The 17347-nt window shown below is 46.3% G+C and overlaps 1 protein-coding gene across 2 annotated transcripts; it reads left to right on the plus strand.

The window, feature by feature from the left end:
• Window positions 1–1902: 1902 nt before the first annotated feature.
• Window positions 1903–16898, plus strand: CCR7 (C-C motif chemokine receptor 7). Of its 2 annotated transcripts, none has more exons than XM_030541412.1 (3): window positions 1903–2079; window positions 11463–11512; window positions 15029–16898. In XM_030541412.1, exons 2-3 carry the CDS (start codon window positions 11480–11482, stop codon window positions 16094–16096), a joined length of 1101 nt encoding a protein of 366 aa, XP_030397272.1. In that variant the 5' UTR covers window positions 1903–2079; window positions 11463–11479; the 3' UTR covers window positions 16097–16898. The 2 variants fall into 2 exon arrangements, with proteins under 2 accessions (XP_030397272.1, XP_030397270.1); XM_030541410.1 differs by lacking the exon at window positions 1903–2079 and adding an exon at window positions 3566–3780.
• The last annotated feature ends 449 nt before the right edge of the window (window positions 16899–17347 follow it).

Here is a 17347-nt window from a genome sequence, read left to right on the forward strand (position 1 = left end):
AATGGGGCAGGTAGTCTGGACGTACTCTTAGCCTTACTCTCTGCTGGGATGATTTCAATCCCTTAGTTGGAAAGGATTTGTTAATACTGCTTGTTCAGTGCATTTTATGAGATAATCCATGAAATCCAATTTGGCTGATTTTTTTGCACTTCAGTACATGGAAATAGGTGGCAGTGAGCGAAAATTGGAATTTCCAGCTGATGGGAAATTCTGATATTTCAACATTTGTTTGGGACAAAAAGTCAAAATAATAAAAAATTTTGTGGAGTGAAAATTTCAGAAAAATTTTGATTTGGAAATCTTGAATCATTTCCTTTTGGGTCAGATATGCAGATACAGTTTAATATCTGTGATGTCACAGAGCCTCTTGAGTGGTGTATTCAGATGCCTTCTGCCATCATTACGCTCTGTGGGCCAGGCTACCTGGCCAGATTATGTCTCCCATGAGGCATCACATGGTCCAGTGCATCATGGAGATATAGTCCAGCCAAGAAATACAGCCCATACCGCTGAAGCACTACAACATCCTAGGCAGATTCAATTTAACGTTAAACTGATTTAAAACAAAATGTTTCGGTTCATTGCAGAAAACAAAAATGTTTCTGATCAGGTTGAACCAAATTTTGTTTCAATTTATTTTTAATTTCCCGTAGAAGAGTCTAATTTTGTGGAAAGTGAATGTGGGGGATGGGGGAGGTTGCTACCAAAACATCATTTTAATGGACAATTCCCAAACAGTTTTAGAATTAGGTTTTCATGTAATGAATTGTAATGCTGATTTCTTCTTCGTCGTCTTCTTTTGTTGCAGTCTTGATTGGAAGTAGTAAAAGGTGGTTCTAGCATAATATCTGTCACTTCCTGAATCTTCTCTCTCATATGGTTTGTTTGGAAAAAAAATGTTAATTTAGATTTTAATGTAGTATGTTTTCTCCTCTCCTAAAGGGCCAGTTGGCAGTGACTTCACTGGGTCAGGCCCAACATGAAAAGTTTCTTAAAATTTTGTGTAATCTGAATGTCAAGTGTCAGTTTAGCCCCTGTAATAGGTAATCATCAACACTTTGAATTGCATCCAGAACTGGATGGGAGGCATAAGCGTTATATGATCCTCCACTCACAAGCAGAAGCTTCCAAGTAGCCTTCAGCCTGGAGATAAGAAAAGCAAGGGGCACTGTGGATTGGAGCACATCAGGGAGGAAGGGCCTGACCCCCTGTCCTGACCCCGCTACCTGAAAAATGGTAAGAAGCATTTTGAGCTAGTGCTGTCATATGATAACCAAGGAGCTGCAAGAAACCATACCACTGAGCATAGAAGCAGACACATCTCCTCAATAAAGGGAGCACTCCTAATCTATCCTTTCGTCCTCCTGACTCCCCTCGATCCAAGTTTGTAGCATCAAGGACAACAGAGGAATGGCAGGGGTGGGTACTGGATTGCCATACTCTTCTTTATCAGTTTTCCCTACAGAAAATCCATCTCCATACACCTGACTACTGAAATCAGTCATCTGCCATTGGGATTTAACCTCTTCTGTTCTGTTCTGTTTTTGTTTGTAAAGTATGGTAACCTGGACAGGACAATCATGGAGGACAGGCACCGAGGGACCAGTGTACCCATGCTTGCAGAGAAGGCAGTTATAACAGTCTGCTAGGATTCTGAGCTAATGGTCACCAACACAATCTCCTTTTTGGGAAAAAACACAAACATGGCTGCTAAGCAACGGGGGTGATGATATTGTACAGTGAAAACACATTGTGCATTGTTATTTTTAACATTTCTAGCTGCACCTTGCAGAAAGTTATTTACATAGATTCACTCGTCTCTGACAACCTATAATTTAACCTGTAGCAGGAACGACAGCTTTGAAGATAACCCATCTGAAGAGCATACAGGAAGCTGCAGAAGACACTGCAACATCTGCTTGGTTGCCCCACTCTCATTGTCTCTGACCGCAGCCAGAATTACTCTGTATTGACACTGCATTAGGCTCAGGTTGGCTCCTATATATCTGGTAACTGCTGGCCAAGAGAGGGTTCAGAAGAATGTGACCATCCTATCAACTCCACTAACTCCTATATACAGTAAGTGTGTAAGTCAAATCCTTTCCACCTACCATTTCTAAATGTTTTATTTGCCCTACAATGTGGTTTTTCTCTTCAGACCTCATTCCAGGAAGAGGTATTGAAGAAAAAAAAAAACGAAGGGGGGGGGAAATCTCTCTCAAAGGTAGCACATCTGCTTCTGCAAGTTGTGTAGTCAAAGTAAAAAGTGTCAGAGATTCAGTTGTTAAATGGACTTACATCTACCTAGAGAAATAGGGGGAGCGAGCGAGCGAGTGTGACTTACATCATCGTGGTATATGCTTAGGAAGCCACAAGTGAATTTTTGTAGATCATCCCAAGTGAGGACTGATTAAAACTTCAGAGCTACACCACATTGTGTGTTCTGCAATTTTACAGAGTTGGCACAGAAATCATTGGGAATATTTTTTCTTCTCCCTCCCTCCCTTACCATCAGTGTCATGCTTGCAGGATAACAATTTGCTAGTGTAATGGTTCTCGTTACTGGGCTAAATTCATCTTTGGCGTAAATGCATTGAAGTCACTGGGGTTGCATCATAGATTTATTTGGTCCGTTGTGTGAGAGAGACAACTAGGATTACGCAAAGCACGATTAGGGGAGAGCAGCATGGGACAAAGTCCCTCCAAAGAGCAGGTGATACAGTCCAGCATGGGGGATCACTCTCTCCACCTTTGCAGCGTGCCTCATTGTTAACCTGGAGGAACCATCTCCTCATGCTCGCTCATAGGTGCTAGGAGCTCTGCACAGGCAGTATGCTCAGGAAGCTCCTGGGGCCTTCCTGTGTACTGAAGGGCCTTGGAGGGAGCGGCCAGGAAGGAAGAATCAGGCCAAAGGAGGGATACCATATCCTTCAGAGTCCAAAGCTCCTGCCGTGACACCGTCCCACAAGGAGGGGAGGACACTGTTGTGGAAACTGGACGTTTAGGCAGGACCCTTTGATATCTCTGAAATTCCTGGAGTGATGTGATGGTGGGGAAGGAGCAGGGGAATCACATACCCGTGGAGACTTTCAAGGCAGATAGTGTGTGATGAGATAGTTAGCAGGTGATAATGCAAACCACAGAGAAATAATAAGAGGAGGAGGAAATTCGTTTGCTGGCTTGGAAGCTGTTGCGCATTTAGAGATGGGGGAGATCAACCTGGTGATGGGAGCCAATGTAATAACCTAGATGGATTTACCTTGGCATCCTCGCTGTAAACAAACCACTGGAGGAAACTTGTTCCCTTCCCACATAGCTGTTGAGGGGAAAAGAGGGGGAGGAGGAGTGGTTTTTTTCTGTTTCTCATCAAGACATGGGTTCTGGTAGAGGTGCTAAATGTACTGCAGTCTATTCTCACCTCAGTGTGGAGGCGAAATAACGAAAGAATGACAAGCCCTCCCCTCTTGGATATAGCCACTATCCTCGTGCGCCAGACTCACTGTTTGGGGAGAGCTCCGCTCTTGGCAATAGAGCAGTGCACCAGGAAGCACTCTGTGAGGCATAGTGTGGATACCTCACTGGGGTGGTAGGAGGAGCATAATAAATCTCAGCAGCCTCCAAGCATGTGATGTGCTTCTTAGTGATAAGGGTATAAAAGCTAGAGTTCCCTAAAAGGGGCCCTTCACACGAAATGCTGCACTCTGACACCACACTGGAGTATATGGTGCTTTCACCCACCCTGAGGTTGTAACGCCAGCAGAAGGCAGACCATGGACAGTGGTAAGTGCATCTTCCTCATCCTTTGGCTATACCCCTATACTCCTGTTCTCATCTGCACCATTAGAGATGCTCCCTGCCTCATTCCAAATGGCACTGAGAGGAAAGGAGCAGCCGTGCATTACAATGAAATATTTTTTCTTTAATTTCTATTTAAAATATTCTTTTTAAATTGTTTTAATTTTCCTCAGTTGTCACATCTTAAAACAAACAGGGGAAACCATCTTGCTAACCAGATTTTTAAAACTACTTAATTTTCCTATTTTTAAATGGCAAAGAGGACCCTTTCTCCCGAGTATCATTGATACAGTCTAGTGATCTGAGTAGGAGTGAGGATGTTTGGATTCTGTTCCTAGCTCTGCCACAGACTCCCTGTGCAGTCTTGAGTGAGTCACATCTCTCTCTGCCTTGATTTCCCTATGTGTGAAGTGGAAATAATTTTACAGTGCTTCTCTCTCTCAAAGGGGCGTCGTAATGCTCCATGGATGAAGGTCTGCAAAGCATTTTTAGGTCCATGGATCCATGCAGAGTTGTTTTGGATTCTCTCAGTGAGGGATTGAATCAAGTTGGAGTTGTATTTCCATGGATTATTTCATTGTTAAGCATCAAAATGAGCAGCAGCAGGCACCGGTGCTGTCTGCCGTTGGGAATACGGCATCAGCGTTGTTCCTGGAGAGAGAGAACTTGCAGCTTTGTTACTGTCAACATTTAAGACTCTCCTTGAGCGCTTGATTATAGCTCAGGTCTGCTTTGCAAGTACCTGATTTAGATTTGCCTTCAGTGGTTTTGTTGCATCCACAGAGTTAATCATAGGAAACTAGTGTAGTGGGTCAGATGTGGCTGATATTTTTATCCTTCAGACTCCAGGCCATACTCAAGTAATTTCCTTCCTCCTGATGCTTGCTTCTAAACATAATTCTTTTCACTTTCTTTAGTGCTCAGAACACTTGCAAAAAATCATTCCAAGATGACTGAAGGGGGCAAAGAGAGGTGGGGGGTCGGGGAGAGAACAGAACAGAGAATGCAGAATGGTAACAGCTTTGCCATCAGAAGAAAGCAGAAGGTTTGAACCACTTTGCAAATGAATTAAGCAAAGTAGGATTGAAAGACACCTGATAATTTTCTGGGAATGAATGGCTAGTCAGTGCTATAGTTAGGTGAGTGTATGGTACAGATTTAGGACAAGCTCTGCTCTGAGGTACTGGCTGCAGAAACCACAGAGTACAGAACAGTGAAGCCTCATGGCATCAGTAGATGGTTGGGCTTTGCTTTGAGAGGGAAGGTGGGTCCTGCTGCCCTATCTTCATGCCGTATTTTCAAGTCAAAGTCTGGAACAAGTAGGGAGTTAAAAGGCTTCTCCGTGTATTTAGGTCTCTACCAGCACAGCAGCCTGGGGGCCTTTATTAGGATGTGCCTCACAGTAGCATCTAAATGCCCCAGCTGAGATGAGTCCCATTGTGTAGGTGCTGTACATGCACATAGAGACAGTCCCTTAACTATTTCAGTGGGATCTTCGAGTTACCATGCGCACTTTGAAATCCCACCCATAATAGGCAAGACAGAGAGAAGGTGGTGCAAGGAAGTATTTTCCCCTTTCAGAGATGCTGAAACTGAGATACAGAAAAATTAAGTGAGTTTCCCAAGGTCACGCAGGGAGATGGGGGTGGAGCTGGGGAACAAACCCAGGTTTCCTATATCTCAGTCCAGTCTGAATCCCAAGACCATGCTTCCTCTCGAAGGAGTTTTTGAAACTCCAGCGGCACGTGCCCACCGTGAACGTTGTCCGTTTATTATTTGCAGTCTAACACAGGGCAAGGTCTAGAACAGCAGTCACAGAACATGCTCTGTTCAGGGGTAGAGAATACTGAGCCGTGACGTGGCAGGGAAAGGAGGGAGGTGCAGAAGGCCATTCCACTTAAATAAATATGGGGAGACGACAGGGAGGTCACCTCATTGTCCATGCCCTGTGAAAGCCTACAAGACACTATATTATGGATTAGGAACCCTAGATTGCAAAATGTACTCACGTTACAAATCCCTGCTCAGTTGTGTAAAGATAGCTAGCTCCAGCTCAAGGGACTTAGGACCTGATCTAGCAAGGCACTTCAGCACGTGCTTAACTTTATTACCAGCACAACTGGAGCCAATGGGACTACTCCTATGCTAAAGTGCTTTTTCAGACGGGCTGAGTGATTATTACTGACACCGTGTTTACGGCAGAAAACACGAGTTACTCTTTTTTAGAATGAGTTGTCTGCTAATCTGTTTATCTCTGCAGCCCTCTCATTCGGTTCACAATTTCCATGAGGGGGTGGGGAAAGAGAGTTTATTTCTTGCTGCTTTCACAACGTGTTGCGAGTGCCTGAGATGAAAGGCCCAGTTTTGCCTCACTGGTCTTTTTCGCTACTGAAATGAGGGACTAGGCCTTGCTGGCAAGAGCTGAGTGACAGATTGAAAGCGCGAGAGGGGCGCTAGGGGCACTTACACCTCCACGAGAGAGACTGAATATGCTAATGAATGATGATGAACCATTCGTTCTCAGAAACTGGTTGTTTCCATGAAGGTCACAGAGTCTGAAGAGAGTGAGGGGGGCATCAGAAGCAGTTTCTGCCTAAGCAGACATCCTGTCTGAAACACAGGCCAGGTCTACACTACAGACTTACATTGGCATAACTGCATGGTTCAAAGATGTGAAAAATCCACACCCCTGAATAACATGGTTATACCAACCTGGTGGCCTAGGGCTGCCCATTTTGATTGGACATATTCCTGGAGGTTTCATCACATGACAATCTTTAATGCAAGATTCATCTTTAATTCCTGAAGACTCCAGGACAACCCTGAAGGGCTGGCAATCCTAACCTGGCCCTGGTGTAGAAAGCACTGTCGACAGAAGCTCTCCTGTTGTTGGTGTAGTCGTGTCTTCACTACAGCACTACAGCGGCACTGCACATGAAGATAAGCCCACAAACACCCATTGTATTAGCCCGTAGGTATGTCTACACCGCACAGGAAGGTACGATTGGTTGCACAGTTATGCCTACCCGTGCCAGTTTTAATCTAGCTAATGAGGACAATAGTAGTGCAGATGTGGCGGCGTGGATTTCAGCTCATGACAGTTCCTGGGTATGAACCCAGGGTCCCCAATGGGCTTGTATTGGGGTGGTTAGCCCACACCAAATCCTGTATGGCTACATCTTCACTCATCTTGTTACCCACACTGTCTAGATTAAATCTACCATGCGTCTGCCTAACCGCACTGCGTTAACTTGCTGTGTAAATGTGCCCTTAGTCTAAATGTGGGTTTAGGTCCCTGACTTTGAAACTCAGGTTCTGTATTTCTGGCTAGTGCGCGGCAATCATTCACCTGTGGCCATAGCCCCAAAGCAGACTCTCTTCTATAAGAGCCGGGTAGGTTTTCTGCTGAGTTTATTGGGTCTGTTGCTGCTACTGTTCAAAGTCTTCTCCAGCCATCTTCTGAAAATCCAGTGGCACCGCAAACTCCCTGTAACCCTGCACCTGGTACAGCCATTTTCAGTGCAAAATGGGTGTAAAACCACCATCTCTGGATGAGAGTTTAGCCTACCCCAGTCAGAGTCATAGATTCATAGTAGGTGAGGGTGGAGCAGACCTGTTAGGTCACTTGTGGTTCACTGCGCAAGAGTCCGTGTAGGATGGTTTTCTGGTCCATTCTGTAGGACTGTGTCCGGTCTAGTTTTAAATGCCCCAGTTGATGGGGCTTCTGCTACTTCGCTTGGGAGGCTGTTCCATAGCCAAATACATCCCCAGGTCTGGAAGCATTTTCTTTGACGCTCAGCCTAAAGTTTCTTGTTCCTAATTCCATCTCTTTACATCTGCATAGGCTGTGCAGCTGAACACAAATGCCTCTTCTTTCCTCCTGCTGCGGAATCTTCCCTGATCTGGCTTGAGATCTGTCCACTTGTGCAATGAGACGATCCAGAGCATAATGAATACACTGCTGGGAGACAGCCAAAAGCACTCTGTGCTGGCCTGCCTCCATGCCCCCTGAAGTTAACGGGCATTTTGCCAGTGGCTTAATGGGAGCAGAGATGGGCCAATTCTGAGCCTTTTTTTTAAAATCCTACCTTGTCTCCAGAAGGAGTGAGGAGCACTCAGCTGGGCCCCACCTCCCCACTGCTAGGCTGGTCTCAGCTGGGAATTGCTGCTCCCATGTTGATCCAGGAGAGGAACCAGGCTGAGCTGGAAGTCTCTCTGTGCAGGTCTTCTGGAATGATGTGGTGCGTTTGGAAAACAGTGGTTGAAGAGCATGTACGGAAAACAGCCAAAGGACCTGGAGTGGGGAGGCACTGGACCTCATGTCTGAACGAGTTCCCTGCCCTGGATATTTGATTTGATTTAGTATGGTTGTGAGATTTGTTGTTACAGGGACTTTCAAGGGGAGGATTTTCTATTAGTATTTTGAGAGATGAAACTTTAGGAAAATACCCAGGACCAAGAACAGCCACAGGCAAAAAAAAAAAAAGTCTTAAACATGCCCATGAAACTCCAGACTTCAAGGGGCTGTTTGGCCCATTTCCACTCTGCTCCTGCCAGCCACTTCCTCTCTTCCCAGTGTGTTGGGAAGCCTGGCTCCCAGCAGTGATGTTCGTGAGATAGGGCAGTGTGCTCTGGGCCCATTGCACTTTGAATGGGACTCGCTCAACAAGCTGGTGAGGGAAAGCCAGGTAGAAAGAAGTTGTCTCCTTAGTCAGTCCTTTCTGGCGTGTCAACTGCCCTGGGGGGAGAGGGGAGCAGTTTTTCTTGGGACTGGAAATCAAGGAACACTGAAAACTCCTGAAGAAAGCGAAACAGGGGCTCTTTAAAGGTAAGTTCTGTAGCTGAGCTATCCAAAACCGGTTAGCTGAGTCACTTTTGTTTTCAGTTCAGTATCACTCTCCAAAGCAAAAACCAGACCACTGTGGGGTTGTGATGTTGTCACTCAGAGGTTAAGTGGGAGCAGATCTGGTCAGCGGTTGGATGAGAGATGCAGTGCCCTTTAAATTACTGAACTCCTGCCACAGCCTGGTGCTAGGAGGCTGCATGCTGCTGGAGGTGCAGTCTTGGAGGAGATTAACAAAAGACACAGGCCTTGCTAATCACTAAAGATCCCATTGGGCTTCTGGGAAGAGTTGGGGTGTTTACCCCTGTGTCCTCTCCAAACTGGATGCTGCCTCAGTAAATTCCACCAGCTGTTTCAGCTGATGGTGGGCCCCCTCCAGGTTTCCTGCCCCATATGCGGTGGTATAGCTCTCAGTGGGGGGTAGCAACTCTCAACCGTCCTTCCTGCTGCCAGTTCTGAGGTGGGAGGAGGTATTTTATTTCATCTTTGGAAGCATCTGGTGCTGGCCACTGTCAGCGATAGGATACTGGCCTGAATGGGCTACTGGTCTAATCCATTCTGGCAGCTCTTCTGGTCCTACTTGTCTTCACTGGTCATGTGCAGCTTTCCCTGATACTCCACGTAGTGTGGTCAAAGAAATATGGAGACCAAAGTGCGCTTCTGTATTATGTCTAATGCTGTAGCACCTAGGACCCCCCAGACAGGGGATTGTCCTGGATCCTGTGGGAGGGAAGGGTGTGTGCACAAGACACAGTTATATCAGACATTTGATGACAGAAGCTGGTAAGTGACCCACAGCGACATGCTGCAGAGGAAGGTCAAAAACTCCCTAGGTCACTGCCCATCTGACCGGGGGGGAAATTCCTTCCCAACCCCACATATGGTGATCTGCTAGACCCTGAGCGTGGGAGCACCTGCCAGCCAAGCCCCTGAGAGAGAGTGCCCTGGCCCTCCCTGCCAATGTCCCATCTCCAGCCAAGGCCTTGACTTTTGAGAAATTTTGAGTAAGTTCCCAGAAGGCTCTGGGAGGAAGAGAACCATGACTCTCTCATCGCTCTATAAGAAGACTAGGCCTCCTTTGTTCTCACATCGGCATGAAACAGTCTGATTGTCACCCAGTAGAGCTAACCGTTTATCTGAATAATGCCATTACCTGTACTACAGACGGCAATGTGACAACAGACTCCTGAAATAATGGCTATCAATCCACCCAGTGCATGGGAGCAATTGCACAAGAGCTTCCTAGAGCTGAGCCCCGGGCATAACATGGCTTTGCAAAGGCACTACAGAGAAACAGCAGCCAGCAATCCGAGAGAGCCTAGAGCTGAACACAGAGGAGGATGGTAACCACAATGGGAGTGAATGAATAATTCACACTCAGTAATAAATGGGTTTAAAGGTACAAAGGCAGCACAGCCTATGGGAAGAAACAAAGGGCTGTGAACCAATGGGTCATCACTGGCTCTGCCAGTGACTTGCTAAGTGACCTTGGGCAAATCACCTGACTTTATCGTGTCTCAATTTCCCCATTAGTGAGATGGGGATCTGTCTCTCAGGGTTATTACTTGGTTGATCCCTGTGTGAAGCAAGTGCTAAATATTACTAGGGGGTTGCAGATGTCCTAGCAAACAAATCCGCCTACTCCTAAGAGATGTGGGAAGGGCCCAGCCATACCAAGGTATGTCTACCCAGGATAGCTCAGTGGTTTGAGCATTGGCCTGCTAAACCCAGGGTTGTGAGCTCAGTCCCTGAGGGGGCCACTTAGGGATCTGGGGCAAAATCAGTACTTGGTCCTGCTAGTGAAAGCAGGGGGCTAGACCTGATGACCTTTTGGGGTCCCTTCCAGCTCTGTGAGATAGGTAGGTATATCTCTGAAGCCTAGGGAGGGAGTTGGGCCAGAGGGAACTGAGGGCTTTCATGGCTTGCAGGATCAACTTCTAACCTAGGTAGCTGAGGCTGAGGTAAGAAACCAGAGTCTGTTTTAAACAGCGGAAAGCAAAATGCTTTCACTGGCCTCTGCACCTTTGTTAACCACAGGAGGAAGAGATGCTTGTCTGCGATTGCTCTAGCACATCACTCCTGGTTCTGAATTTACTCTTTCCTTCCCTGTCTTCAGCAGGCAATATCTGAGTTCAAAGCAGAAGTCAGCTCTGACACTTAGAAATGTACAATAAATTTCAGTCAAATGTATCCTGTAGGTGAGCTCAGTTCCTTGCCCTGTAGTCTTCTGTCAGGGAACAACGAGGCCAAATTTATCACAGACACAGCCGTACTTTTTTTAAATTCACATTAAGGAAGCTTTAGTCCACAATTAAGAGGCATGTATGAGCTATGCATGGCTTGTTGCTGACTGTGTCCTCATCCCCTGCAACCGTACTAGGCTTTTTATAAAGAAATAATTAAAAATAAACCAGACATTGTGATAAACCAAGCACAAATTCACTAAGTCTTTAACTTCATTCACCTGGTTTCTATTTCTTGCTTTTATACTAACTTGCTATGTGACTTGGGGTTTGTCACATAAGCCAAGAAACTCAAAGGTCTTTAGGCGCCTCTCACTGATTTCAGTGGCAATTAGGGACATAAAGACCTTGGAGGATCTGAACCTTAATTTCTTTTTTATGCCTCAGTTTATCCATCAGTGCAAGGCTTAATAAGGTTTGTCAAACGCTTTGGGATTCATGGATGAGAGATGCTATAGCAGTGCAATGTATTATGTTAAAACTTGGAGACCATTTTCAAACTTTATTTCCCGGACAAATGTACGTTACCTGGGAACCCCTCTTAATGGCAACCACTAATATTGTGCTTCCTCCTTCTCTAGGTAAACAGGTGAAGGTGATGGTTGTTTTGAGTCTTCCCTTCATTTTCCAGGTAAGAAGTTAAAAACCAAAAAGGAATTTGGTTGAAATTTAGCTGCATTCATGCACTGAATGTAGAGGTGATGGTCCGGATAACTTTGATAGATAAAGCAGCAGCAAAAGTGATTCTGATAGAAACTACTTTTCATATTAGAATCCTAAAGGGTTTTCAGGTAGCCGCCTAGAGCAAAGTGGGGAGAATTCACAGAACAACTATCTGAGCCAGTGAGATCTGAGGAAAGAAAGAAAAAACTACAGATATGGAATGTAATACAAAGTGACCATTAAGGCTGGGATGTCCAGAAGGGCTTCCATACCGACAGCCTTGCTCCCATTTCAGCACCTAAACAAATGGCCAGGTTTCCCACTTGTTGGGTGCTGAGCTCTTTGGAAAAATCTGGTCATAGTGACTTAATACTGCAGCCTTTGCTCATGTGAGAAAGGGCTGCAGGACTGGGGCCTGATGGGTGGCACATTGCAGGAGGAGGAAGACTTCCTCGTCTGCCATGAACGCCTCTTTCATTCTCTTCCTCCAATTCAGAGTAAAACTAGAGCTGGAAAAGGGAAACGTGAAAGAATCTAGCATTGCTGAACTGTCCATTCTGACCTGCTAGTGAACTCTTGTGCCAGGACCAGCTGTACTCTAGGACTGCTGCATCTTTAGGAACATGCCTCATCTGCCCCACAGTATGAGGCTCTGCAAGGGGTTCTGTGAAACAAGGAAGGTTTTGTGGGGGGCTTCTTTCCCCTTTCACTTCTGGTAGCAGGGCTTTAGATGCGTGGAGGATGTGGTGAAAGCCAAGCCTGGCAGAGACGAAGAGCATGCTAAGATTCACGGCGATAACAGGCAGATGCCACCCAGAGGGGAAGCCTTTCATCTCTGCAGAGAGGAAGGGAGGGTAGTAGAGACTAATGGCACAGAGAAAAGCCGGGTGCAGATATCACAAGCTCATGCTGCTCTTTATGCTACTCTAATCTGGCAAGTTGAGAGAGAAGCAGCAGCAATGGAACTTGAGTCAAACAGCAGGATACTCTGAGTGAGAAAGTGTCACTCATTTCCTGGCAGCTTCACTCCCTGGATTTTGTCTGGGCTGTAGTGACCCTCTCATTGTTTTATACAGAAAGTCATTGAGGTGGGGGGCCCCAGTCACGTCATCCCCCAGGGGCCCTGTCCACAACCACACCAAAGTTCTTCGGTTCTGCTACTTCACAGGTTTACTCATAACAGGGAGAGCAAGGGTAGCAATTGTTTTTATACAAGTTCTCTGGCCTGGGTTACACAGGTGGTCTGATTAGATAATGACAGTGCACCCATCCCGCCTTGGGATCTAGGAGAGCCAGAAAGCATCTAAGGAGAGCTGTCTCCGTGCTGCCTACTCTCACCATTCTATCATGAATCTCAAACTATGTGGTGTTTTTTCTTAGAGCCCCGGCTCCGGCATCATGCAACTGTGTGAGCGTTTCAGCTTTCGTTTTTAAAAAGCCAGTGTTTGTAATCCTTCTGGTTGGTGAGGAAAGCTTGAAAATGTGACCCTTAAAGGCTCCAAAAACCAGAAATCAAATAGGAACCTTAATTCCCCTCCTCCAAATTGAAGCCAATCTCATGACTTTGGGGGCGGGGGGGGCTGACTCAATTTTTGAAACTTGTGATTGGCAATACTGCCATGTCTACATTCCATACCAGTGAAGTGACTGTGGTGCATTCAAGTGGTGTTTTGTAATTCAGTCGGTGTGCATGTTGGCATTTCTACAATACACTCAATTCTAGTGAGATGACTAGAGGGCCACTGAAATTTGGTCCCAGCAGAGTGAGGAGTCTAGTAGTTCAAAGTGCACCTGCACACAGATTAAATTAAAAAACACACCAACATTTTAATACACCACAGGCTGAAACTTTAAAAAAAATCTTCCAGGCAGCACCACTGAGCACAGCACTTGAAACAAGGAACCTCTTTAAGGAATGAGCTGTGGGCAGTGCCAGTCTGACTGTCTCACCTGAATATCTCTAAGGAATCCAACTCCCTCTTCAGCATCCAGCTGCTTTCTTGCTTAAGGGAAGCTTTGGCCAGCTTGTCTGGACTAATGCCACCCCTCAGGTCTTTCTGCAAATTCACCCCGTGCCAGCAGGTCTTTTGCTCACGAGGGCACCATTCCCACTGGTGCAGAGGCCACCCTGATATTAGCAACTGACTGCCTTCGAAGGATGAGGATGAAAGCAGGCATCTGAAACTGACTCAGGGCTCTCAGCCCTTGCACCTGGGGCTGCAAGCCTCACAGGATCAATTTCGCTCATGCAGTAATTAGCTGCTTCCCCCTTGCAGAGTTGCCTGTCGATGACGTGTTAGGCCAACCAAAGTTTGAACTGCTCAGATTAAGGTTCAGTTTTGTTTGGCCTTTAGGGACCTGTCACGGTCAGTTCTAATTTCATCCAAAATTCTGTCCCCTGGGGGAGTCTCTGAAGAACCTACAGGACACTTTGAGAACAGGGATGTTGGATGTTTCCTGGCTAGGCTTACTTGGGTCATTACAATCCATTTACAGCAGGGGTTCTCAGCTAGGGGTGGGGACCCCTCAGGGGTTGTGAGGTTATTACCTGGGGGGTCGTGAGCTATCAGCCCCCACCCCAGACCCCACTTTGCATCAAGCATTTATAATGGTGCTAAATATATTAAAAAATGTTTTTAATTTATAAGGGGGGTCACACTCAGAGGCTTGCTATGTGAAAGGGGTCACCAGTACACAGGTTTGAGAATCACTGATTTACAGGGTCTATTGCATACATTTTCTACCCTGACGTGTTGCTGTGTGTTTCATGATACTGCTTCTGTTTCTCCCCTGAAGCATAGTGGCCTTTGAACCTTTTGAGGTTTCTTAGTGATGAAACTGCTAAACAGGAGTGATTTCTTGCTTTACCTCTTGCAATCACTCTAGTTTAGCAGTTTCATCACTAAGAATCCCCCAAGAGCTCAAAAGCCACTATATAATTTTAATTTATTTATGGTTGTGCCTAGGGTCCCCATCCTGGATCATGGCCCCATGTATAAAAGCCAGCTATTATTAAATGGCATCGCTCTGTCTGTTCCATGCCATTTGTTATTCCCAGCGTTTATATGTACTTCTCATTATCTTAAGGGAAGTGTGTGGGTGAACATTCAAGGAGGAAAGGCAGAAAATTCCTTGTGACCAGGGCTGGTCAGGAAACGTTTTTGTTCCAATAAGTATGACTTTTTTTTCCTGAGGTTTCTGGTTTTTCTACGAAAAATTTTAGTTAAACTCCAACATTTCCTATAGCATTTCCATTTTTCATCCAACAAAAAACCTGACTGAAAAGCTCTGACCAGCTCTGCTCATGATGCTTGCCAGGGAAAGGCTTGGAAGTGATCTGGGATTTATCTGCTTTTGGAGGCTTGGTGGTTTTACTCACTTTACACTCCCAGTTCAGGCCTCGCTCCTGCAATGAGTTATTTCCCAGGGATCTGCCTCCTTGCAGGGGAAGGCCTTGAGCATGCTTGTTTCCTTCCCCTTCTAGCTGTGCACAGGCAACAATGTCACTGACTACTATGACTCCAACGTCACTGTCGATTACAACATGTTCGAGACTCTCTGTGAGAAGGCCGAGGTCCGGAGCTTCCGTGCCGCATTCCTCCCAGCTATGTACTCACTCATCTGCTTCGTTGGGCTGGTGGGGAACGGGCTGGTGATGCTGACCTACATCTACTTCAAGAGGCTTAAGACGATGACCGATGTCTACCTGCTGAACCTGGCCTTGGCAGACATCCTCTTCCTGCTGACGCTCCCCTTCTGGGCCACGAGCGCGGCCAAGCACTGGCTCTTTGGAGAGTTTGCCTGCAAAGTCGTCTACTGCATCTGCAAGATGAGCTTCTTCAGTGGGATGCTGCTGCTCCTGGCCATCAGCATTGACAGGTACTTCTCCATCGTCCAGGCTGCCTCTGCCCACCGTCTCCGCTCCCGCATGATCTTCATCAGCAAGGTCACATGCTTCTCCATCTGGATCCTGGCCTTTGTCCTCTCCATCCCAGAACTGGTCCACAGTGGAGTGAACTCATCCGAGACCCCCCGCTGCTCCATCATCACCACCACCGACTTGCACAAATTCGACACTGGCATCAAAGTGTCCCAGATGGTCTTTGGCTTCCTAGTGCCCCTGTTGGTCATGTCCTTCTGCTACTTTGTCATCATCAAGACCTTGCTCCAGGCCCGTAACTTTGAGAAGAACAAGGCCATCAAGGTCATCATCGTTGTGGTGATAGTCTTCATCGTCTTCCAGCTGCCTTACAATGGCGTCATGTTGGCCAAGACAATCTCGGCTTTCAACAATACTGACAGCCTGTGCGAGAAGAGTAAGCAGCTTGACGTGGCAGACGATGTGACCTACACTCTGGCCTGCTTCCGCTGCTGCCTCAACCCCTTCCTCTATGCCTTCATTGGCGTCAAGTTCCGCAACGACCTCTTCAAGCTTCTCAAGGAGCTGGGTTGCCTGAGCCAGGAGCGGCTCTGGCATCTGTCGACTTGCAGGGAGAACAGGCGGTTCTCCTTTGCTATGGAGACCGAGACAACCACCACTTTCTCACCGTGAAGGGTGTTCTGTGTCTGCTTTGACTGGGCCACGGCTGGGGTATTCCTGCATCTTGCAGCCTTCTTAAATTACTCATTTGAGCAGGGCCAGCCTCACCTTGGCCAGAGAGCTGTACCAGTGCAGAACAAAACCTATTAACTTCCCCACATTTCAGGAAATCCAGGTAGGTGGGAGAGACTCGGCTAAGGCTACAACAAAGTACTAAGCTGGGGAGCAATTAGACCTTGTGTTAATTGTTCCATTTCCCCTCAGTTCCATTTGGGCATCATTCCTCATTGTTCCAATATAAAAACTTTGTGTTACAGCTGAGCTCTCCGGAGCACCTCCTTGCTTTGAATGCCGCATTTAACAAGACTGCATTTTGCTCTTTCTTACACAAACAAACTTTGTAGCACGGATCCTGCTAGTAAGACAGAACGGGACTAAGCTGTGCCTCAAACTCCAAGCGCAGCACAATACATGGTATAAGCTAGCATTCACTTCTGATTCTTGATTAGGCTTCAGATGCTTGAATGCTGGAATGAATCAGTATCCCTAGCATGCCACTCCCAGTTCCCCCCCCACTCCAAAAGTCAGATTTGCATAATTAACCCTAAAACGACAGATTTTTAAAATGAGTAAGTTTGGTAACAGTCCCTGTTAATGCAAAATCTCAAAAGTTTGTTGGGGGAAACAATGGCTTTCAATTCACGTTGCTTGCGCTGGGATTTTGGCTTTCACCTATAAAGTTCCATCTGGTTTAGGGCAGGGGTTCTCAAACTGGGGGCAGGCCCCCTCGGGGTCACAAGGTTATTACATGGGGGGTTGCGAGCTGTCAGCCTCCACCCCAAACCCCGCTTTGCCTCCAGCATTTATAATGGTGTTAAATATATTTAAAAGTGTTTTTAATGTATAAGGGGGGGTCGCACTCAGAGGTTCGCTGTGTGAAAAGGGGTCACAAGTACAAAAGTCTGAGAACCCCTGATTTAGGGCTTGTGCGTCATGGGAGGCAGCCTCTTCATTACGGCAGTGGATTAAGCTAAACTGCACCAAGGCCACTTCAGTACTGAATGGGAGGGTTTGTCTACAAGGGGCCACTCCAGATAAATAATCCAAATTAACTAACGGTGTGAATTTAAAGTGGATTAGTTAAACCACATTAAATCCCTGTGTGGACACTTCAAATTAAGGCCACTTTAATTCTGATTTAATTCATTAATGAAGTAGGACTAATGTGCTTTAAATTCACACCTTTAGTTAATTTGGATTTAC

This window comes from Gopherus evgoodei, chromosome 23, assembly GCF_007399415.2.
Source record: "Gopherus evgoodei ecotype Sinaloan lineage chromosome 23, rGopEvg1_v1.p, whole genome shotgun sequence".
NCBI lineage: Eukaryota > Metazoa > Chordata > Testudines > Testudinidae > Gopherus > Gopherus evgoodei.